The sequence below is a fragment of the Muscardinus avellanarius genome (assembly GCF_963383645.1).
Source record: "Muscardinus avellanarius genome assembly, chromosome: 10".
Classification (NCBI taxonomy): Eukaryota; Metazoa; Chordata; class Mammalia; order Rodentia; family Gliridae; genus Muscardinus; species Muscardinus avellanarius.
The window spans coordinates 103,235,436-103,260,884 of NC_137796.1; the positions used below are offsets into that span (position 1 = coordinate 103,235,436).

Consider the following 25,449-nt stretch of genomic DNA (forward strand, 5'->3'; position numbering starts at 1 on the left):
GAATTCAAGGTGCCAGCCACAGCAGGGTTGCAAAGAACCCTGCATTTTGAAATGTGGGGAGGAAAGGACCACAGGCCATTTCTGTACAACACGATTCACCTCCAGGCTCAGATTCAGAGCAAACCACAGGCACTAGTTTCCTGGACCCCACTCCGGAGGTAATAAAGGGCCCCACTATTCCTGGCCATGAACCGGTATTGTCTTGAGGATGGAGGAGTGGACTTAGACCAAAGACCCGGGGGAGCGGGCAGGCTTGCCCAAGCACCAGTGCTAACAGCTGCTCCTGTTACCAGCACCGGTTCACGACAGGGACACGCTCTTACAACACAAAACGGGTGACAGCAGAGCTCGAAGCTCAGAGACCCGCGGAGTCCCGTAGCTGTTCAAGACAGTTAGGAGACGCCACACTATCCCTGTGTAGAAAATTAAAACATTATTAATTTCCAAGCACCTGCCACGGCATATTGGTAAAATAAGCCTATGCTGCACCCCACCTCCAAACCCAAAGGAGCCGGTACACGTGGCTCTGAGATCCCTCCACAAAGGATGACTTCGTGTCAATTAAGACGCCAGACACCGCTATTGTCTTTAACGACGCGTAAAACACATGCACACACATGCCTTACCTACTATTTAAGAAGAAAGGAAAAAAGAAAGAAAGAAAGAAAGAAAGAAAGAAAGAAAGAAAGAAAGAAAGAAAGAAAGAAAGAAAGGAAAAGAGCAAGAGAGAAGCTGGGCTCCGCCGCAGCAGCTGGCAGTACCTGTCTCTGTTTTGCTGGCGAAGCCCGCTGCCTGCTTGATGGCCGCCGCTGTGAGCGCCAAGCCTCGGCTCCTCCTCAGGCCGTGCTGCAGGACGGCTTCCAGCTGGGCGCACAGGCAGGTGACCCTGCAGGAGAACCGGGGATGTGTCAATCCACCCTGGGAAGGGGAATTGGCCAGCGGCCAGCATCTCCCCAGCATCTCCCCAGCCTCACCCGGAGAGCATGAAGGTAAAGGGAGACCTGAGACGCCTTGGTGCACCTGAGGGCTGGGGAACCGACCTGGGCCCGACACACACCCATTCCTGCTCATCTCACATGGACTTAGGACACACTCAGCCTCTCCATAGTCAGCCTCCTGCACACACAGTACAGTACTGGGGGAACAGGGAAATTGTGCCAGCCAGCAGGAGGCTGATTTTAAAACACATCGGTTGGAAGTGAGGAAGAATGGGATGTTAATTGTATCCAATTCACAAGTTTCAACTATAATTCATATCACATGGAGTTCAAGGAAAAGATGACATTTTTTAGAGACTGAATTCACCAGCCTGCCAAATTGGAAACATTGTGTAATTTCATGGCCTGTTACTTACACTAAATAATAATAATAATAATAATAATAATAATATGAATTCTGACTCTTGTTCTTTATTTGTTATGGGATTACATCGTGAACTCAGATCCAGAGGTAAGGGAATTTTCAATTAAGTTACAATTACTGTGCACTTAATTGAATGTATTTCTCAATAACCAAAGAACTGGAAGATTGGGAACACGTCTACAGAGAGATGAGGTTGTAGCCACTGCGGTGATGCTTGGCAATCCTCCCGGGCTCCCAGCCCCTGCTCCATTGGTCTGGGGGCTTCAGAGATGATCAGTCCATTCACAGAACCAGGGCTCAGAAGTCCTGAGCACTTCCCCTGCACCAGGCTCTGTTCTGGACTCCCAACAGGCTCTGTTCCGGGTACACAGCTGGGCGTGAGCCAGACAGAGTCTCCACCTGGCGCATTCGCTGTTCTAGAGAGGAAGATACGCAGATAAAATACCAAGAGCATTTCACTTTCTGAAAACTTTGAAGAAAACAGGAGACTGTGGAAGGGGGAGGGAGACAAGGTCAGCTGAGATTCTGCAACCTGAGGGGAGGTCGCCTAGGACTTCCTGACCTGGATATGACAAGAGGCAGCAGACTGGACGGAAGGGCCCAGCGCAAAGGCCTGAGGCCAGCGCTGTCTGGCTCAACCTTGCCTAACTACAAGAGCTGCCTGCTCCACTGTCCAGTTTGGATCTGGTATGGGGCCTGATGTAATCCCATTACAAAAAAGCTCCTGTGTCAGAGGCTTGGCCCCATGCAGCCATGTCCAGATGCAGGGCTTTGGGGAGCAACTGGATTGTGAAGCTCTGACCTCAGCCATGGATTAAACCTGTTGAAGGCGGGATGAAACAGCTGGGAGGCGGGGCCTGGGCAGAGGAAGTAGGTCACTGGGGACCTGCCCTGGGAGGGCTTGTCTTTTTCTCTGACTGCCTCCTCTCCCTTGCCTCCCGGTGCCCCTGAGCAGAGCAGCCCTCATCCACTAACCCTCCCATCAGGATGTTCCGCCCCACTCAGAGCCAGAGCAGCAGAGCCAGCCAGCACTGACTGAGTCCTCGGGAACAGTGTGCCAAGATCAATCCTTCCCCCTCTACACTGCTCTTGTCAGGTGTCATGGTCACCGAAAGGAAAATCTGACGAACACATCTGCCCGCTACCACACCTGGAGTAACAATGCGCCAGCTGTTCACCACTGCGGGTGGCAAGACATGGCCAGACTCTATGTCCCTCGCTCCGCCATCCACATCATGACACAGGTGCGGCAGGTGTCTTCATCTCCAGTTTGCACATGGAGAGACTGAGGCTGAAAGATACCTGAGCAGCCTCCTGGGGCGGGAGTCAAACCTAGGGCTTGGCTCCCCTGCACCACCTCATCATCTGGGTCCCTCTTCCTGTCTGGTCTCTCCTGGACCCCTTTCCTAGGCTGGCACCTGGTGCAGCATGTATTCCACAAACGCCTTTCCGGGAGACAAGTAAGTGGGTGACTAACCTTGAAACCCCATCCCAGGATCTCCCCCGCATTGAATTTTGAATCAACCCTCTTTGCTGGACAGAGGTCTTTTTTTTTTTCTTTTTTTTTTTTTTTTCAGCCTGGGGATAGAACCCAGGGGCATTCTACCTCCAAGCTACACCACGGGCCCTATTTTTTAGTCTTTTTTTTTTCTTTTTTGTGGTACTGGGGGGTAGAACCCAGGGGCTTTCTACCTCCAGGCTATACCCCCAACCTTATTTTATAATTTAATTTGGAAACAGGGTTTCACTAAGTTGCTGAGAGCCTCACTAAGTAGCTGAGGCTGGCTTCGAACCTGTGTGATCCTCCTGTCTCGGCCTCCCAAGCACGAGGATTACAAGCATGGCCCACCGTGCCTGGACAATCTGAGTTGTGAAGGGCCTCACTAAGTAGCTGAGGCTGTCTGCGAACTGCGATGCTCCAGTCTCCACCTCCCGAATGCTGGGATCACAAACGTGCGCCGCCACGTCCGACCAGAGCGCCCTCTTATGTAGTAGACATAGCCGGGCACCATGGCACACGCCTGCATGTTCAAGGCCATCCGCGGCAATTTAGCAAGACCCAAGGCAACCCAGTGAGACCCTGTTTCAAAATTTTAAAAAATTTAAAGGCTGGGGGTGTGGTTAGGAGGTTGAATGCCCGTGGGTTCAATGTTCAGATTTAAAAGCTGGGATGATGCCGGGCGTGGTGGCGCGCGCTTGTAATCCCCGTGCTTGGGAGGATCGCGCAGGTTCGAAGCCAGCCGCGCTGGCTTAAGAGACCCTGTTTCCAAATAAAAATATAAAAAATATAGGTCTGGGAGTGTAGCCCGGAGGTAGAGAGCTTCCAGGAACCCCAGTACCACCAAAGAAAAGAAAAAAAAAGCTGGGATGATAGTAGATGTGCCCTGACTGGTCTCTCCGTAGCCACACAGGCCTATGTTTGAGAGCATCTAAATCCTGGGACACCCTCCAAAAATTACCTAAATCCCACAGTAACCCAAAATGCAGTCAGCCCTGTGCCCTGCCTCAGGGAAAGGGAAAACAATGACCTTGGACTGAGTTTAGACTTATCTGTCATTAATGAGAGCCTCTACCTTTAAAGGAATCTCTGCAGCCGGGCATGGTGCCGCACGCCTGTAATCCCAGCATTCGGGAGGCTGAGACCTGAGGATCGCGGTTTGCGGACAGCCTCAGCTACTTAGTGAGCCCTGTTGCAACTAAGTGAGACCCTGTTTCAAAAATAAAAAGACTAAAAAAAAAAAAATAGGGCTGGAGTGTAGCTTGGAGGTAAAATGCCCCTGGGTCGTGCAAAAAAATAAAATAAAATAAAATAAATCAAGGACTCTCTGCAAATACAGCAAGCATTTTAACAACCCTGGCAGGCTGTGTGGCTCCAAAGCCCAGGTCAGCTGATGGCCAGCTCTAGATAAAGCCCGGCCCCTGAGGACAATGGAATGCAGGCCAGCGGGTGACCAGCAAAAACCCCGGTCCCCCAGGCTTGGGTTACAGCATCAGTACTACCTCCCAAGGCACACGGGCCACAACTAACCTAACAGGCAGAAGACCCCAGGAGGCTGCTGGTCCTGTGATGAGCTCATTACGATAAGGCCAGTCCCTGGAACACCCTGCCCCTGTCCCCTCTTCATTTCCCTATCCAGCCTGACCTTGGGTCTACTGGCCATTCAAGACCTCTCCTGGTCCCCTCCTCCAGGAAGCCTTCCTGAGTGCTTGCTCATTCTGAGCGTCCTTCCCCTGCAGCACCTGCTGCTCCCTGTGCTGACAATCTCATTTCCACAGCTGCCTCCTCCGGCTGACTGTGGGCCACCCTATACCCTGGAGAACGTGACCGAAAAGGTTCCTCCCCTCAGGGCACTCAGGTTATGCACTCGCTGCGCACTTTGCTAAGAGAGGCATCTCAGGAGGTGTTATGTATTGTCTATTTGAATCCAGGTCAGGACTGGGGAATGCAGGACACACTTGTCCATGCACACGCCTGGCCTTGAGCTCACGGCGGTCGTGCTGTGAAGGCCCCGATCTACCTGTCACCCTAGGCTTCCCACGGCTTCCCGGCTTTGCTCACTTAGGTGATCATTCCTGCAAAATGAAAGAAGCATCTGCTTCCGTGTGGCTCTTCATTTCCTCAGCCCAGTTCCTATTTCCCAGAACACTCACTGCTAAATACCCTTGGGCTTCACTGTGTCAGCGGACGGCCTCTACGGCGTTTCATGACATCAAACTTCCATTGCAGGGTAAGCGACTGGGGACATGTTTGTAACCAAGCAGGGCACTTGATGACAGGGAACGTTCAGTCAACAAAATACTCCAAGTTTTTATGCATACAGCTGTTGACCAGATGAATAAATAAATGTGGTATATCCATACAATGGAATACTATTTGGCAATAAAAAGGAATAGTACTGATACATACAATAACATGGATGAACTTTGAAAATAGTATGCTAAAGAAAAAATCCAGCCAGAGCCGGGCATGGTGGCGCACACCCGTAATTCCAGTACTTAGGAGGCTGAGACAGGAGGATCACGGTTCGCAGACAGCCTCAGCTACTTAGTGAGGCCCTCTGCAACTTAGTGAGACCCTATTTCAAAATAAAATAGGGCTGGGGATTTTTCTCAGAGGTAGAATGCCCCTGGGTTCCATACCTGATACCACACACACACAAAAAGTCCCAGCCAATTGTGGTGGCCACACCTACAACCCTAATAATTGAGAGGCTAAAAATGGAAGATCACAAATTCAAAGGAAACGTTAGCAACTTAGTGAGACCTTGTTTCAAAACTTAAAAAAGTAAAATAAAATATCTCAGGAGTAGCATTCCTCTGGGTTCAATCTCCAGTAGCACAAAAAAAAAAAAAAAGGAAGAACCCAAAAAGCCATAGACTGTATGATTTCATGAAATGTCCACAAAAGGTCAACATGCAGAAACAGAAAGGCAATTTGCGGCTCTCTAGGTCTGGGGTGGAAATCAGAGATCAAGTGTGAACTGCCACAAGAGAACTGAGAGAGATACTGGAGCCGGCATGGTGGTGCAGGCTTGTAATCCCAGTATTTAGGACGCTGAGACAGGAGGATCGCAGGTTTGAAGCCAGCTTCGGCAGCTCAGTGAGGCCCTCAGCAACTTAGTGAGACCCTGTTTCCAAATAAAATATAAAATAGGTCTGGAGGTGCAGCCTGGAGGTAGAAGGCTCCAGATTTCATTCCCAGCACAGAGTGAGAGAGGGGGGGGGAGGGAGAGGGAGAGGGAGAGGGAGAGAGAGAGGAGAGAGAGAGAGAGAGCACGCGAGCCTGGAAATGTTCTAAAACTGAATTGTGTTAATGGTTGCACAACTATAAATCTGTGTGTGTGTTTTACTATGTATGGAACCCAGAGGCATTCTACCTCCAAGCTACATCCCTAGCCCCATTTTGTCCTTTTTATTTTGAAACAGAGTCTCACTAAGTTGTAGAAGGCCTTGGGCACAGTAGCACATGCTTATAATCCCAGTACTTGGGAGGCTGATACAGGAGGATTTCAGGTTCATGGCCAGTCTCAGTAACTTCGTGAGGACCTCCACAACTTAATGAGACCCTGTTTAAAAATGAAAAATAAGGCCGGGCGTGGTGGCGCACGCCTGTAATCCCAGCATTCGGGAGGCTGAGACCGGAGGATCGCTGTTCGCAGACAGCCTCAGCTACTTAGTGAGGCCCTCTGCAACTCAGTGAGACCCAGTTTCAAAATAAAGAATAAAAAATAGGGCAGGGGTGTAGCTCGGAGGTCGAATGTCCCTGGGTTCCATCTCCAGAACTGCAAAATAAATGAATGAATGAATGAATGAATGAATGAATGAATAAATAAATAAATAAATAAATAAATAAGAAAATGAAAATAGGGCTGGGGGTATAGCTCAGTGACCCTGGGTTCAATCCCCACTATCCCTAGAAAAAGTCACTGAACTATACACTACACAGAGTAGTTTTATGGTATGTAAATTAAACTTTAATAAAGCTACTTAAAAAGTTCCCTGAAGGTGCTCAGAAAAAGTCTAATCGAGAAGCTGAGGAATTAGTGAACGGAAAACAAAATGACCTTCCACCTGCTGGACTTCAACCTGCCCACCAACAGCGGCTCACGGGGCCTGCCAGAGCACAGCCGGCTCACTGCCGAGAGTCTGTAAACATGCCTTTGCGTGAGCTCTGTCCCGTCAGTCAAGACTGCTTAACATGCCACATTCATTTACACTGGGAGTCCTAAGGGCTGAGTGCAGTGTGCACACCGGTAACCCCAGCTACTCAAAGGCTGAGGCAGCAGGCTCACTAGTTGGAGGCCAGTCTGGTCAACCTAGGGAAACCCTATCTGAAAATAAAACTCTCAAAATGGGCTGGGGATGGAGCTCAGTGGAGGAGTGCTTGATGCACCCAGTTCAATTCTGCACGCGTGTACACACACACACACACGCACACGCACACACACACACACACATACACACACACACACACAAAGATTCCTAACAGTCCTGTTCTTCCTCTTTTTCTTTATTTTTTCTTTTTTTTTTTTTCTTTTCTTAGTACTGGGGATTGAGTTAGGGCATTCTCCCTCCGAGCTATACTCCAGCCCTTTTTATTTTTTATTTTATTTTAAAACAAGGTCCCACTAAGTTGTTGAGGGCCTCACTAAATTGCTAAGGCAGGCCTTACCTGCGATCCTCCTGTCTCAGCCTCCCAAGCACTGGGCTTACAGGTGTGCACCACTGCACCCAGCTCAATCCTGCACATTTTTATGGTAAATGTTAGAGCAACAAGCAGGATCAGCAACAGATGCTGCACTTCTGTAAATTATATTAAAGTAACCTAGTGACAGAGGAGTATACTTCAGAAAGATTCTCTTACTGCGCTACAGCTTTAGTAGGGCCTTTATGAAGAAGAAAAACAAGAATAATCACAGAAATGAGGAAAGCTCCAATGTTACCTGGAATGGAATCTATCGTGCCCATAAAATCAGCCCGCTGACAGCATCAGCCACATCTCAGGTTGAAGATGGCATAATAATTAACTAACCTTGGTAAAGCAAGGCAGTGCGTGACGCTCATTTGAAATGGGCCAGGCTGTATATTTAGGTCTTAAAACTGAAGTTTGCAGAAAGGTTCACTCCCTCTACTCATGAACTTCACCGGGAGAACTCTAAGACTATAATCTAGATAAAGTCAGATAAAGATGTAATAAGAGAAATATTCCAAATATTACTGACACAGGCAAAAAGTTAGATATCACCTATACATTTAAAACTTGGGGGAACTAGTTAAGCAGATGCACCTACCAAATACCACTTAGTTAAAAACATCCACCAAGCGCCAAGTGCCTGGACGTCACTATCACTGGGAACTACATTATGATGTGAGGCTATAATGCACCAATAAAAGTTTTAAAAAATAAAAACATTTACTAAGAGTTTCTCATGATAAGAGGCATGTCTATGATGTAATGTAAAATGAAAAATTAACAGCATATGAAACTCTATGTTAAGTATGTGAGCTATGCTAAATATATACCAAAAAAGATTCTAAGGAGAAATGTTTTAATAAGTCACTTGGCCAAAGAATTACTGGTCAGGTTTTTCTTTCCTTCACATATTCTTGAACTTAGTCCATTTTCTAAAACAATTAGAAAAGTATTCATGCTGCAAGAATCTGAAATATTGCTACCTGGAGATACAGGTAAAGAATGAACAAATATGGCTTAAAGGTTACAATGATAAAAATCTGGCAACTATTTAACATACAGACACAACTTGAAACCAACATTTGTAAAAGCTTAGATTACAATGTTAAGTGGAAAAAAACAGATCAACAAAAAATATGAAAATATTTCTAATCCACAAATTTAAAAATACTGCAATAAAAGATGATATCAAATGTTTGTTTTGTTGTTTGTTGTTTGTTTGTGTGTTCTTGTGGTGCTAAAGATTGAACCCAGAGGCATTTTACCTCCCAGCTGCACCCCAAGCCCTTTTTATATTTTGTCTGTAAGCAGGGTATTGCTAGGTTGCTAAGAGTCTGGTTAAGTTGTTGAGGCTGGTCTTTAACCTGCAATCCCCCTATCCCAGTTTCCCAAGTACTGAGATTAAAGGCATGAGAGAGCAAGCCCTGCTCAAAGGTGTGTGTGTGTGGTGTGCGGGAATGAAACACAAGGGCATTCTACATCCAAGCTACACCCCAGTCCTACTTTTTTATTCTTTATTTTTTGAAACAGGGTCTCACTGAGTTGCAAAGGGCCTCAAAAGGGCCTCGCTAAGTAGCTGGGGCTGGCTGCAAACCACAATACTCCAGTCGCTGCCTCCTGAATTCTGGGATTACAAGCCTGCGCCACCACACCCAGCTCAAAGATAATTTTTAAGTGGACAAAATAGAGAAGGGGAATTCCATTTGTAATAGTGACAAAAGTAAAAAAATAAATCATTTAACAAGAAAGATACAAGCCCCATATGAAAAAACTAAAATTTTATTAAAAAGTATGAAGATAAAAATAGAAACATCAACTTCCTAAAAATAGAGAGGTTTATTAAAATAAAAATGTCAATTATTCCCAAAGTAATGTACACATTTAATACAATATTTTTTTTTTTTTGGTTGTACTGGGAGTGGAACCCAGAGGCTTTCTACCTCTGGGCTACACTCCCAGACATTTTTTATACTTTATCTGGAAACAGGGTCTCACTAAGTTGCTGAGAGCCTCACTAAGTAGCAGAGGCTGGCTTTGAACCCGTGCAACTCTCCTGTCTCAGCCTCCCAAGCGCGGGGATTACAAGCGTGTGCCACCACGGCCGGCTTCATTTAATACAATTTAAAGGAGGATTTGGTACAGTGCAGTGTGTGAGTGTGTGTGTGTGTGTGTGTGTGTGTTGAACACACGAGCATTCTACTCCTAAGCTACACCCCCAGCCATATTTTGTTTCTATTTTGAAATAGTCGTGCTAGGTTGATGAGAGAGTCACTGCGTGTTGAGGCTATTCTTTAATTTGCAATCCTCCTTTCTCAGCCTCCCCAAGACTGGGATTACAGGCATGCACCACCACACCCAGGTGGCAATTTCTTTAAAAACTATGCAGCATAGTGATACACACCTATAACCCCAGTACTTGGGAAACCAAGACAGGAGGATCACAAGTTCAAGGTCAGCCTCAGCAATTTAGCAAGCCTCTCAGCAACTTAGCAAGACCTTTTTTCAAAATACAAAATAAAGCCAGCCGTGGTGCCTTTGTAATCCCAGTATTTGGGAGGCTAAGACAAGAGGATCGTGCAGTTTCGAAGCCAGCCTCAGCTACTTAGAGAGGCTCTCAGCAACTTAGTGAGACCTTGCTTCTAAAATAAAAAATAGGTCTGGGAGTGTAGCATGGAGATAGATAGCCCATGAGTTCCATCCCCAATACCACCAAAAAATACAAAATACAAAATAAAAAGGGCTGGGGGGTGTAGCTCAGAGGTGAAATGGCCCTGGGTTGGAGTCCCTGTACTAAAAATATATGCTGGGCCAGGCGTGGTGGCGCACACTTGTAATCCCTGCACTTGGGAGGCAGAGACAGGAGGATCGCGCAGGTTCGAAGCCAGCTGCACTGGCTTAAGAGACCCTGTTTCCAAATAAAAATATAAAATAGGTCTGGGAGTGTAGCCCGGAGGTAGAAAAGCTTCCAGGAACCCCAGTACTACCAAAAATAAATAAAGAAATAAATAAAAATAAAATTAAATATATATATATATATATATATATGTACATACATACATACATACATACACTGGGCCATGTGGCTCACATTTGTAATCCTAGTCCTTGGGAGGCTGAGACAGGAAGATCGCAGATTGGAGGCCACCATCAGCTACTTAGTGAGGCCTTGATTCAAAATAGAGAATAAAAAATAGGGCTGGGAATGTAGCTCAGAGGTAGACTCCTGGATTCAATCTTCAGTACCACAAAAAAAATAATAAAATAAAAATATATAGTAACTATGAAACTAGCATGCAACCTAGCAATGGTACTCTTGGGCACTTATTCTAAAGAAATTAAAACACATTCATGAAAACCCTGTATCTAAATGTTCACAGCAGCATTGTTTGTAATAGCCAAAATCCAAACACAGCCTAAATGTCCTTCGAGGAGTTAAAGTATGGTGCATAGCACCCAGCAGTCGTCGGCAGTAGAAGGGAAGACCTACTGCTAAATGCCAACACGCTGGATCAGCTTGAGACAGCTATGCTGAGAGAGAAAACATAGTCCCAGAAAACCACATACCATGCGATTCCATTTCTGTACCATTCTTGAAATGACTAGATTGGAGAAATGGAGAACAGGTTCGTGGTTGCAAGAAGTCAGGGACGAAGGGAAAAGGAGGGAGTGGCTGCTGTAAAGAAAGGACAAGCCACGCGCGGTGGCCCATGCCTGCAACCCCAGGACTTGGGAGGCTGAGACAAGAGGACCACAGGCTGAAAGCCAGCCTCCGCCGCTCACTGAGGCTCTCAGCAACTTAGTGATGCCCTGTTTCCAAATTAAAGTGAAACAGGGCCGGATTGTAGCGTGGAGGTAGAATGCCCCTGAGTTCAATCCCCAATATCCCCTTCAATCCCTCCCCAAAAAAAGACGAGGCTGGGGTTATAGCTCAGTGGCACAGCACTTGCCTAGCATTTGTGAGGCCCTGGGTTCAATCCTCAGTGCCACAAAATAAATAAAATAATAACAATAATGAGATGCCACATTTAATCAACCCTAAGAAGCACTTCCCATTCATACTCGTCTGAACAGCTCTGAGAGCAGGTGTGCCTCATTGTTGATTAAATTATGCAATTAAAGTTGGCATTGGTTTTTCTTTTTTGATTACACATGACATGACGATGCCACCATGGAAGTGAGCTGCTCTGTTTGTTATCTGCTGACCTGGAACAATGCCCATAATATATGGCCAGGTTAATTAAAATCAAGCAGAGGGAGCTGTAGGGCACATAAATGGCGTGATTCCCACTTGAAGGAGAAAGGAAAGAGAGGGACACTGACTGAGAGAAGGCTCTCTGCATCTTCGTACACTGACCACCATCAGGTGGACTTTCAAAAGCAAGGAGCGCGCGGGCCGAGGGCAGGAGCCCACCTCCCTGCGGCCCCCACCGTGCCCAGAGCCCAGACCCCAGGACCAGAGCGCTCAGCACAGAGCTCCCAGCAGGCAGACCCTCTGTGCTCAGCAAAGGTAATAGTGAATCACGGCTCAGAGACCGAGGGCCAAGAGGGCCCGTGAGAAAGACGACAACCATCCAGGAGAAAGCAAAATCGACCCACGTCTTGTCCCACAGACCAGTCAAGCAGAAGTTCTCATGCAAAGTCTCACTTGAAGTAACCAAAATCCTAAGAAAACCACCGGGTGTTGTGGCGCTTGTAATCCCAGCATTCGGGAGGCTGAGACTGGAGGATCACGGTTCGCAGACAGCCTCAGCTACTTAGTGAGGCCCTCTGCTACTTAGAGAGACCCTGTCTCAAAATAAACAATAAAAAATAGGGCAGGAGCTGTAGCTCGGAGGTAGAGTGCCCCTGGGTTCCATCCCCAGATCTGCAAAAAAAAAAAAAAAAATCCTAAGAAAACCAAAAAGACCATGTACACACTCTAACACGGGGAACACCTTCAAAAACACAGAAAACGCAGATGCTCGTAAGCAGGCAGGGAGGTAAGAAGGTACGTGGATAAGCCAAAACCTAGCCTTGAGAAAAACTGAAGGTGAAAATACAATAAATGCCATGATCTGTGCTTACAGACATAGGAACAAACAATATTCAAAATGCAAAGAACAGATGAAAGGTGAATTATAATATACAAAGAGAGCCAGGCGTGGTGGTGCACGTTTGTAATCCCAGTACTTGGGAGGCTAAGACAGGAGGAGCATCGCAGGTTCAAGACCAGACTCGGCTACTTAGTGAACCCATGTTTCTAAATAAAAAACAAAATCAGGCTGGGAGTGTAACTCAGAGGTAGAAAGCCCCTAGTAAAACACACACACACACACACACACACACACACACACACACACACACACGAACACAGAAAGAGTTGTTAAAAAATGCTCAGGAGGTCTACTGCTCCTCAGTACCTAAGGCAAGGTGCTCCGTTGTCCAGAGTGCTGAAAAATTAACAGGACAGGATTCCTTCATCAGCTGGCCTCTATCACACAAGACACGGCAGCCTTTTACAAAGAATTAGTAGAACTATGACTTGGAAAGTTTCTGTTTTTGTTTTGGTGGTGGTACTGGGGTTCCTAAAAGCCCTTCTACCTCGGGGCTACACTCCCCGACCTATTTTTACATTTTTATTTGGAAACAGGGTCTCCTAAGCCAGCACCCACGGCTGGCTTCGAACCTGCGTGATCCTCCTGTCTCCGCCTCCCAAGCGCGGGGATTACAAGCCTGCGCCACCGCGCCTGGCTTGGAAAGGTTTTAACAGGGGAATGCTGAGAGAAACCCAAGGACTGGCAGCGTAGCTCAGAAGTACAACAACCCTGGATTCAATCTCTAGTATCACAAAATAAAATAGAGGTGCAAAACACTTGTGTATGATTCTATTTCTGTACGATGATGGCAATAAGAAGAGTGTGTGTGTGTGTTTGTGTGTGTGTGTGTGTACACACACATTCCATTTGTAAACGATTATATAAACATGGGAAGAAAAACAACACATAGGAGCTAGGAATATGGTTCAGTAGTAGGACTTGCCTAGCATGTGTAAAACCGTGGACTCAACCCCAGCAACACACACACACACACACACACACACACACACACACATTGAGTAAATAATTCATGTTAGATCATTAACATAAGTTGTCTGCAAGGATGGAAAAGATATAGAAGAGACAAAAGGGGTCGACCCCTCAAAAAACATAAAACAATTAAACAAATAAAAAACACACAGGGAAAAAAAACCCGCAAGCTTAGCCACAGTGAACACTCATGGGCAGCCATTTTCAAGGCACCACACGCGAAGGTTGAGGAGACCTGGCAGGCTGTCCTCACTGTGCCCCGGCCCCACTGTGCACCCTGAGCAGAAGCAATCCTTCTGCAATTGACTATATGGCTAGCTTTCCTTCTCTCTTACTTCTCCATGCCACACCATGCTACGGGTACACAGGGTAACAGAGACAAACATTTTTTTGTTAATCTTCTCGATGTGTCAATTAAGAAAACTGAATCAGCCCATCAGACTTGATTTGCCTGATGGCATTACTGTGACAGGACCAGTGTGTTGAAATTCCACCTCCAGCCGGGCGTGGTGGCGCACGTTTGTAATCCCAGCATTCGGGAGGCTGCGACTAGAGGATTGCGGTTTACAGACAGCCTCAGCTACTTAGTGAGGCCCTCTGCAACTCAGTGAGACCCTGTTTCAAAATAAAGAATAAAAAATAGGGCAGGGGTGTAGCTTGGAGGTTGAATGCCTCTGGGTTCCATCCCCAGACCCGCAAAAAAAAAAAAAAAAAAAAAAAAAAAAAGAAAGAAATTCCACTTCCAGTCAACCTCTGGTTCCAGATGTTACACAGAAATGGCATGAACTGTGAAAATGGTAGACAAACCGCTGGAGTTAAAAAACAGTACCCTAACAGAGTTGAGATACTCGCCCACGGCAGCAGAGTACACACAACTCACCCATGGATGCATCCCACTCTATTTCTCCATAGCCCTGGACCTGCACACAGGTTCCTTTTCCTAGGAACAGCCCAGAATTCCCACTCTGCCCAGTCAGCCACTGATGACCCCAGGGTGACCTCCACACTAATTATTATTCGGGCTACCATAATTGTCGCCACAATTTGCATGCCTGTCTCCCAGACTTGACTTTGAATAGAGCACAGCAACCATCTCGCCCAGTTTATATGCTGAATGCAGCACAGTGGCCTGAAAATACACATCTGTTCAGTGGGGAGATTAATGAGCACTCATTCTGGCCTTTGGTTTCCTGTAATAACTCAAAAATGAAAGTATAAGCTGGGGACATAGCTCAGTGGTTAAGCACTTGCCTAGCATGTGCAAAGCCCTGGGATCCATCCACAGCAACACACATACACACACACACACACACACAGGAAAAAATGCAAGTGTGTCTAGTCATAAAAGGAAAACATGCCAGGTGTGGTGGTGCACACCCGTAATCTCAGCACTTGGAAGGCTGAGACAGGAAGATCACAGGTTCAAGGCCAGCCTCGGCAACTTAGCGAGGCCTTCGGCAACTTAGTGAGACTCTGTTTCAAAATAAAAAATAAAATGGGGCTGGAGGTGTAGCTCAAAGGTAGAATGACCCTAGGTTCAATTCCCAGCAGCACAGAAACATACACACAAAAAAAATATATGTGCTGCTGGGCGTGGTGGCACACGCTTGTAATCCACGCGCTTGGGAGGCGGAGACGGGAGAATCACGCAGGTTCAAAGCCAGCTGTGCTGGCTTAAGAGACCCTGTTTCCAAATAAAAAAGTACAAAATAGGTCTGGGAGTGTAGCCTGGAGGTAGAAGGGCTTCCAGGAACATCAGTACCACCATATATATATATATGTACTGATTTTATTGATTTATTATGGGTTGTGCTAAGCAAACATTACTGCTGCTAATCCTCACCATACCCCTCGGAAGTAGGCGCCATTATCATCCTCTGGTTATCTATGAGGCTTAGAGAGGTTGAGGAAGGAATAGTACACAGCCGGTCATGAGCGACTGTGTCCATTGTGGGCAGGAAGGAACGTCTGACACCGCAGCTCATGCTCACTGCCTCTCTCCACACAGGATGCAGATGGTGGTGGGGATGGCCATGGGATGGCAGTGGTGCTTACAGACCGCCTACCCGGGCCATGTGCTCAGTTCATGCCAACTATCAATGCATACAAGATACACAGTTATTTAAATCCAATGTGAGACAGGCATAATGGCGTATGTTTGTAATTCTGGCATTTTGGAGGCTGAGAATGGGAGGCCGTGGTTTGAGGACAGCCTCCACTTCTTAGTGAGGCCCTTTGCAACTCACTGAGAGCCTGTTTCAAAGTAAGGAATAAAAACCGGGCGTGGTGGCGCACGCTTGTAATCCCAGAGCTTGGGAGGCTGAGACAGGAGGATCGCGCAGGTTCGAAGCCAGCCTCAGCTACCGAGTGAGGCTCTCAGCAACTTAGTGAGACCCTGTTTCCAAATAAAGTATAAAATAGGTCTGGGAGTATAGCCCGGAGGTAAGCCCCTGGGTTCCACCCTCAGTACCACTAAATAAATAAATAAATAAATAAATAAATAAATAAGAAATACAAAAAATAGGGCTGGAGATATAGCTCAAAGGTAAAATGCCCCTGGGTTCCATCCCCATTACTGCAAAAAAAAAAAAAAAAAAAAAAAATTCAATGTGGAAGTGCCCTAGAGCTCCGTGTTTGCTAAAAACAATCTTTTTCCAAAAAGAAATCAATTCATTAACACAGTAAAATAAAAATGTATAAATCGAGCACAGTGATGCACACACAAAAAGTATATGTATTATACATATATTTATATTTATTATATATATATATATATTTGTGTATGTGTGTGTCTGGAAATATAGCTCAGTAGTAAGGCATTTGCCTAGCATGCATCCGATCCTGGGTTTTGATACACACACACACACACACACACACACACACACACACACACACAGATTCTCAAACTGGAAATAAAGTGCTCAGGGAGGGGATATGGCAAATCCAATTAATGAACCCCAGGAGTTTCTGCCAGGATAATAAGAATTAGAACATCCAGTCGACACCTCAAACTAAGAAGAGGCTCTAAAGAAACACGCAACACACCAAAGAGGATAATCATGTGATAGTTAAAAGAGGAAAATGCCCTTAAAAAGGCCGTCAGCTTCCTAAGTGTCCAGGGGATGCACGTGACAGTTTTCAGGTGTGGTACCGTGGTGGGCACGCTTGTGACCTCAGCATTGGGAGGCTGAGACAGGAGGATCACGGTTCACAGACAGCCTCAGCTACTTAGTGAGGCCCTCCGCAACTTAGTGAGAGCCTATTTCAAAATAAAAGAATAAAAATAGGTCAGGGAGTGTAGGTCGGAGTCAAATGCCCCTGGGTTCCATCCCCAGATCCGCAAAAAAAAAACACAATTATTATTATTATTATTATTATTATTATTATTATTATCATCATCATCATCATCATCATCATCATCATCATGAGCCGGGCATGGCAGCGCACACCTGTAATCCCAATCCTTGGGAGGCTAAGACAGGAGGATTGCAGGTTTACAGCCAGCCTCAGCTACTTAGTGAGGCCCTACACAACTTAGTGAGACCTGTTTCAAAATAAAGAATAAAAAATAGGGTTGGGGTGTAGCTCGGAGGTAGAATGCCCCTGGGTTTCATCCCTAGCACCACATACACCAAAAAAAGAATATTAGGGAACAGCAACAGGCAGGCAGTTTTGGTTTTTAGCTTTCTTAAAAGTTCAAAACTGCTTTTAATTTCTCAACAGACAAAGAAAAAAAAAATCCCGCGCACAAAAACATCACTTTTCCTCGGCATGCTTTGAAAGAAGAAACACTCCCCCAATTTCCCTGACCTCGTCACCAAAAGGGCCAACAGCTACCATCTCTAAACATCCCGAGAGGAGCTCACAAAGCTCACCCACTGCCATTCCCAATGGCAAGGAGCGGCATGCAGCAGGTGTCTACCGGGTGTGAAGAGCCCTGCATGTAGTTAAAGATGATCCCACAGCTCAGTTACTGAAGACTGAGTACCTGGCAGGCCTGTTGTGGGGCCGCACACGCGCTAACTCACGGTGCTAAGATAGACGTTAATAGCACTATCCCTATTTGACAGAGAAGGAGACTGAGGCACAAGAAGTCGGAAACTATCCCAAGTCCAATCACGACTGAGAACAAGCAGGGCCTAGTTCAAACTCTGAGGCCTGAACCCAGGCATCTTTGACTGCCCGGTTCTCCTTACTACTTAGAATTCTAAGAGGAAACTTCCCGACCATGCTCTGTAATTCCAGTAACATATCTGGCCTTTGAAGTAACTTCCAGGGCCTGCTAAGCTCCTGGGCCATTATCCCTCGCAGGCAAAGTAACCCAACGCTATCTGAAAGCCTCACCACAGGCCAGTCTGGCAGAAAATGGAATAATTTTAATGAGCCACAAGAATGAGTCTTTGTTCTTCGGAGAAAGCAGAGCTGAAAAGCGATGTTGACAAAGTGACAGCGCGGTGACTGTCACCGCTCCGTCCTAGAGGCTGCTGAGGACACGGAAGGGAAATGGGTCCCGTCTGGCTGCCCACACGTGTTGCTTTATGCTTCTAGTAAAGATTGCTGCACCTGGTGTCACACTCTCACGAGATCAAACAAATCCCTCCCTTCCCCCCCCCCTCTCTCTCACACACACACACACACACACACACACACACACACACACACTTTAATTTCCTTTTTTTTTTTTTTGGCTAAACTGGAGATTGAACCCAGGGGCATTCTACCTCTACCCAGCCCCTATTTTTATTGTTTACTTTGAAACAGGGCCTCACTAATTTGGGGAGGTCCTCACTAAATAGCCAAAGCTAGCTGCAAACCTGTGATCCTCCTGTTTCAGCCTCCCAAGTACTGGGATTAGAAGCGTGCGCCACCACGCCGGCTCACTTTGAATTTCTTTACTAGCAAAAAGAATAATGTGAGCTGGGCGTGGTGGCGCACACTTGTCATCCCCGCGCTTGGGAGGCGGAGACAGGAGGATCGCGCTGGGTCGAAGCCAGCCGCGCTGGCTTAAGAGACCCTGTTTCCAAATAAAAAAAATATAAAATAGGTCTTGGAGTGTCGCCCCAAGGTAGAAGGGCTTCCAGGAACCCCAGTACCACCAAAAAAGAAGAAGAAGAAGAATGTGTATAACCATAGGCCCAAAATCTGACAGTAGCTCCAGTCTCACTGGTGCTCTCTGCTATGCACCACCATGCCCAACTTATTATTTTTATTTTTGTGTGTGTGGTACTAGGGATTGAACCCTGGGGCATTCTACCTCCAAGATACACCCCAGCCCTTTTTATTTTTTATTTTGAAAAAGGGTTTTGCTAAGTTGCTATGAGCCTCACTAAGTTGCTAAGGCTGGCCTCAAACCTACCATTCTATTATCTCAGCCTCCCAACTACTAGGATTACAGGTGTGTACCACAGTACCTGGCTTGAGACATCATTTTAAAATATTTTGAGAATGGGAACAAATCTACCATTTGATCCAGCAATACCACTGTTGGGTGTCTACCCAAAAGAAAAGAAACCAAACTACCAAACTAATGCATGTGTATCTAGGTTCATAGATGCACAATTCACCATAGCCAAACTATGGAACCAGCCAAGATGTCCATCAACAGATGAATGGATTACAAAACTGTGGGATATGTACACAATGGAATTTTACTCAGCCATCAAAAAAAAACTCAATTACATCATTTTCAGGGAAATGGATGGAACTGGAGGACATTATGCTAAGTGAGATTAGTCAGTCACAAAAAATAAGAAATCAGATGCTTTCCCTAATATGTGAGAGTTAGGGAGAAATGGGTCATAGGAGGAACTCTTGAAAGAGGAAATCCTATAGAGAAGCAAACAAGACAACCTAAAGGAGGAGAAAGGAGGGGGGAGAGGAAAATCTCTAAAACACACAATGTACTTGAACATATCGAAGTCAATCACTAAGCCAAGCAAGGGAGGGAGGGACGGGGAGGGAATGGGGTGGGAACTGGGTAGGGGTTAAATCAGCGATGAGTACATGTTTATACACACAAGATTTTTACCCCAATATGTTGTATGAATATAATGCACCAATAAAAAATTAAAAAAAATATTTTGAATAAAGTGATATTTTTAGGTCAAAAATAATCAAATTTTGCAATTTCACTGAGTTCAACTGAATACCAAACCAAGTCTTTTCCCCTGATATCACTGAGCCTGGAAAAGAACTGAAAGAAATTTCACACCAAGATGTTTAACACCTAAAATGATGTCAAATGCTGGCAGTAACACAAATCTCTCATTCTGGGAAAGTACTTGAAAAACAACAGGGGAGGCGGGGCCACAGAAGGAGGACCACACTGAGAACCAGAAGGCTGGGCTCCAATTCCCGGTCCCCGACCCACGGACCCCACATCGACACCTAGCAGGTGAGTGAGTAAACGCAGCACAGGTGACCAGTCCTTTCCTGCCTGGAAAAGTGGAGAAACCGCCCCCTTCTTGCCTGCCCACAGCCCAGGCGGCCGCGAGGGAGGGACGGGACTAGCAACCTCTATAGGAGACAGCCCACGGCACCGTGCTCTCAACACAGAGGTCAGCATTACAACATGGCGGCTGCAGAAAACAACCACTGGGCTCCAGCCACCCTGCATTCATCCCACCTTTACAGAAGCACCCATACTGCATTCTAAAGGTTTCTTTCTTTCTCGCTGGCTGCAGTCTTGGTGGGTAGGTGAACTCAAAGAACTTGGTGGGTACACATCTTTTTATGACAAGGTCCCAGAAAGCTCCTTCAGCCAAATCCTTCTGCCGATGGTCCAGAGGAGGCCAAGTGACCTGAGACTGTCCAATCAAGTGTTTCCTCCCTGGATGTCAAGCTTGAACAGAACAAGAGTCAAAAAACAGCTGGTGCTTACTCCAGCGGCAGGGCCACCCCTGCTAAGAAGCCATTTCTGGGGCTTCTGCCTCTGATTCAGGGGTCTTCCAAAGCTGCCTGGTGCCTTCCTGTTCCAAACCTGGCCAGCCTTGGTTCTCTGAGCTTACAGTATCCTAAGGTGGAATACATTTCTCTTACTTGTTATCAAAGAGACGTGGCCGATTTCCCAGTGTGCCACTGTCATGGTCCATTTTTAGTTGCTATAACAAAATGCTTGAGACTAGGAACGAGGTTCATCCTGGCTCATGGTTCTAGGGTGAGGAAGTTCAAGAGCCGGCACAGTGCTTTCTTCTCAACTCAAGGAGGAAAGCAGAAGGGCCAGCAGGGGCAGACAAAGGAGCAAGGGAGGCTGAGCCCCCCAGGAGCAAGGGAGGCTGAGCCCCCCAGGAGCAAGGGAGGCTGAGCCCCCCAGAAGCAAGGGAGGCTGAGCCCCGCAGCCAACTCACTCCCAAGGGAAAGGTGTCAACCCATTCATGAGGGCTCCACCCTATCGTCCACTGGGCCCGACTTCCCAGCACTACTGTATTGAAGAATTAAGGTTCTAACACATGAATTTGGCAGGATGTTGGATGAGCTCAGACCATAGCAATTAGTGGGGTTTTGTTGTTTTTTGTTTTTGTTTTTTGTTTGTTTGGTTTTTGTTTGGGGTTTTTTTTTGGGGGGGGTTGGTTTGGTTGTTTTTGCAGTACTGGGGATGGAACCCAGGGGCATTCTATATCTGAGCTACACCCCCAGCCCTATTTTTTATTCTTTATGTTAAAAGAGGGTCTCACTGAGTTGCTAAGGTGGGATGAATGCAAGATGGCCTTACTTACTAAGTAGCTGAAGTTGTCCACGAACCGAGATCCTCCTGTCTCAGCCTCCCAAATGCTGGGATTACAAGCATGCGCCACCATGCCCAGCTAGCAATGACCTTTTCAAAGATCCCTATTCATGGCCATTCCAATCAGCTGGACCCTACCTGCAACTAATGCCAACTTCCCAATCCCCTAGAGCTACTCTTATGATGGTCAATTTAAAATGGCATTCAAAGATCAAACTTGGCCTTCAAGACACATCTCTGTTGGTTATCTATTATGTCCTAAAAGATGCCGGTTAAAAATAAATAAAAGATGCTGGTTCTCAGATCCCTGAAGACTGCTATGGGAAGAGACATAGACAAGATGCCTTATTTTCCAAACGGGACCAAGGAAACCAACGTGTCTGGCACTTTTACACGCGGCATCTCAATCCTCCCAACAGGCCAGGTGTGCCTAAGCCTCAGGCTCAGGGGAGGTGCGGGCGGCACAACTGGAGCAAAAAGGGACTTGATTCCAATCCAGACACTCTCAAGCCAGCCTCCCAGGAATGTCGGTGCTCGCTAGACATGGCCCCCAGCATCCCATCTCTAGTCACTGTCTTACTGGACTGTCTTCCCAGTGACTGCAAAGCTACCAGAAGAGGAGACATGTGTCTAAAATGTTTGGGATAGGCAGGCATGGTGGCACATGCCTTTAATCCCAGGACTTGGGAGGCTAAGACAGGAGGATCGTAGTTCATGGCCAGCCTAAGCAACTTAGTAAAGCTCTGTTTCAAAAAATAAGTCTAGAAGTATAAGTCAGGTAAAATCCCCCTGAATTCAATACCTAGTGCCCACCAAAATAATAATAAAATAAAATGTGCTGGGAAGCCCCAGAACAGAGCCTGACACCAAATAAATATTTGAAACTTAACTTTAGCTAAACAAATGGTAATTCAATAAGTGTTTGCTGAGCAGTTGCATCTCGGGCGCTGTGGATACAAGGATGGGCAAAACAGACTTCATTCCAGCTTGTCACCCAACTGAGCAGACAGGGGTAACCAGCTCATCACACAGATGTGAAAAAGACTTATGGGATATAACAGTAAATATCAGCAAAGTATGGGCCAAGGACCAAATCCAGCCTTTTACAGAAAACATTTGCTAACCCACGGTACAGAACAAGAACAATAGGTCCAGATGGCCAGGACAGTGGGGGAGAGGAGTGGCATCAGGAAAATGGAAGGTTCCCTGACAAAGTAATAAGGCCCAGGGGAGCCAGAACAGAGAGCAGGGCAAACATCTGAGGTTTCCAGATACTTAGCGAGGCTCTTTGCAACGCAGTGAGACCCTGTTTCAACAGTAAAAAGACTAAAAACTAAGACTGGGGGTATAGCTCAGAGGAATAATGCCCCTGAGTTCCATTTCCAGTACTGAAAAAAAAAAAGTTAATCCCTTCTTCTATCACTGTGGTTTATGGCTGAAAGCAGTATACTGCTTAATATTAATAACTGTAGTTATAGCTGGGCGTGGTAGCACCCACCTGTAATCCCAGCATTCAGGAGGCAGAGACTGGAGGATTGCAGTTCACAGACAGCCTCAGCTACTTACCAAGGCCCTTCACAATCCAGGGAGACCCTGTTTCAAAAATAGACTAAAAGATAGGGCTGGGGGTGTAGTTCGGAGGTACAATGCTCCTGGGTTCCATCCCCAGTACTGCGGAAGGAAGGAAGGAAGGAAGGAAGGAAGGAAGGAAGGAAGGAAGGAAGGAAGGAAGGAAGGGGCCCTCACTAGGTTACTGAGAGTCTTGCTACATTACTGAGGCCGTCTTCGAACCTACAGTCCTCCTGTCTCAAAGTACTGGGATTGCGGACATGTGCCAACATGCCCTGAACATTATCCTTTGTTTACTGATGAGAAAACAGAGACTCAGAGGCAAAACGACGCAGGTTAGACATCCTGGAGGTGTTCGAGTTAGGAGTGGGCCCCTTTGGCTTCAGAGTATTAAGTTGGCTCTCTGTATCTGCAGGTTCCACATTTGTGGATTCAAACAACTGCAGATAGAAATAGTAAAAAGGGCTAGAGCTGTCTGGCATGGTGACACACCATGTAATCTGAATATTTGAGTTGCAACAGACCTCACTAAGTAGCTGAGGCTGTCTGCGAACCGCGATCCTCCAGTCTCAGCCTCTCGAATGCTGGGATTACAAGTGTGCACCACCACACCCGGTAGATGGAGTTAACTTTTTTTTTTTTTTTTTTTTTTTTGCGGTAATGGGGATGGAACCCAGGAGCATCTACCTCCAAGCTACACCCTCAGCCCTAATTTTTATTCTTTATTTTGAAACAGGGTCTCACTGAGTTGCAAAGGGCCTCACTAATTAACTGCGGCTGACCACAAACCGTGATCCTCCTGTCTCAGCCTCCCAAATGCTGGGATTACAAGCATGTGCCACCACACCCAGCTAAAACATAACATTTTACATATAAAAGTTATAGCAGTAAATTATATTATACAGGAATATATTCATCTAACATTCAGAGTACAACTGCCTCTCAGGATGTGGATAGCCAATTATGAAGAACGTGACAGAGTAAAGATGTCAGGAAGCCGGGCGTGGTGGCACTCCCCCATGATCCCAGTACTTGGGAGGCTGAAACAGGAGGATCACAGGTTTGAGGCCAGCCTTGGCAACTTAGCAAGGACTTTCAGTAACTTAACAAGACCTTGTTTTAAAATAAAAAGTAAAATAGGGCTGGGTGTGTAGCTCAGAGGTAGAATACCTCTAGATTCAACCTTAAGAACCAAAAAAAACGTCATGGATACATACAAATGGACACACCAAACACGTGTACAAGCACACAGACAAGCCACCTGGCCAGGGGAGTGTGGTTCCTTCCCTTCCTAATTAGCCCTGTATCCCAGCACCTGGAACAATGACCGAACCGAAAGCTTTGGTGTCCACCAGAACCACCTGGGGAGCCGGCTGGAAATATAAATTCCCAAGCAAGTTACGCATGCGCACACGTGCGCGCATGCGCAAGCACACGCGGGTTCAGTAGATGTCGAATGAGATACGAAATGTGCATCGTTAATTTACGGGCCTCCCAGGTGATTCTGATGCAGGTGGACCTCGGATCCCACAATGAGAAACCCGGTGCTGACCAGGGTCAGACTCCATAGCAGGCCCTCATGAAGAACCGGGTCTATAATTCTGTTTAATAATTGAATGCCACAAACATATGCTGAAACTCTAACAGGTGGTAGACACGAGGTCTGTGCAAAATGCTGCAGAGTAGGAAAAAAAAAAAAAAGAAGCGGCCCTTCTGCCCTTGAAGCTCACAGCCTTGTGGTGGCACAGATATTAAAACATCCATGTACAGGACCATGTAACACACACTCCTCGGGATAACAAATCTTTACTGCGCACAGTCTAAGATGCTCGCAGGCACTGGACATATCAGTTAATTCGACAGCCAAACAGCCCTGTTTGCTAACGTTACAGTGACAAGAGACAGGTAAGAGAAGAAATTTATAAAAGCATAATGTAGTCAGGCGTGGTGGCGCACACCTATAATCCCAGTGCTCAGGAGGCTGAGACAGGAGGATCGCAGGTTCAAAGCCAGCCGCGGCAATGTAGCAAGACTCTCAACCACCTAGTGAGACCCTGTTTCAAAACAAAAAACAAAAAAAGGACTAGGGGCATAGCCTGGAGGTAGAACGTCCCTGGCTTCAATCCCAAATACCACAAACACAAGACAGAACAAAAGCAGCAGAATGTGTAGTTTGTTAAGTGGTAAGTGTTACGGAGAAGGGAGAGGGAGGGAGTGTCATTGTCAGTCAACCCTGCAATCTATGAAATGTGTCTCTACCTGCCGTGATCCTGGCTGCTCACATTTCACAGAACAAGAGAGTGAAAGGCTGGAATCCTCTCAGCAACTTAGACCCTTTTCAAATTAAACAATAAAAAGGGCTGAGGGTATAGCTCAGAGGTAGAATGTCCCTGAGTTCAATACAGGAAGGGAGGAAGAGAGGAAGGAGAAGAGAAGGGAAGGGAAGGGAAGGGAAGGGAAGGGAAGGGAAGGGAAAGGAAGAAAAGGAAAAGAAAAAAAGGAAAAGAAAAAAAAAAGGGAAAAGGAAGGAAGAAAGG

The 25,449-nt window shown here is 46.4% G+C and overlaps 1 protein-coding gene across 2 annotated transcripts in view; it reads right to left on the minus strand.

Annotated features, from left to right (window-relative positions):
* SNX29 (sorting nexin 29) overlaps positions 1-25,449 on the minus strand; it is a gene marked incomplete at its 3' end in the record, with an annotated part of 442,960 nt that overhangs the window by 412,367 nt on the left and 5,144 nt on the right. For both annotated transcript variants that reach the window (XM_080703361.1, XM_080703360.1), the window contains exon 3: positions 762-886. Coding sequence is in view for 1 of the 2 variants with exons in the window: in XM_080703360.1 (XP_080559486.1) it covers positions 762-886 (125 nt within the window). The remainder of the gene's footprint in view (positions 1-761; positions 887-25,449) is intronic.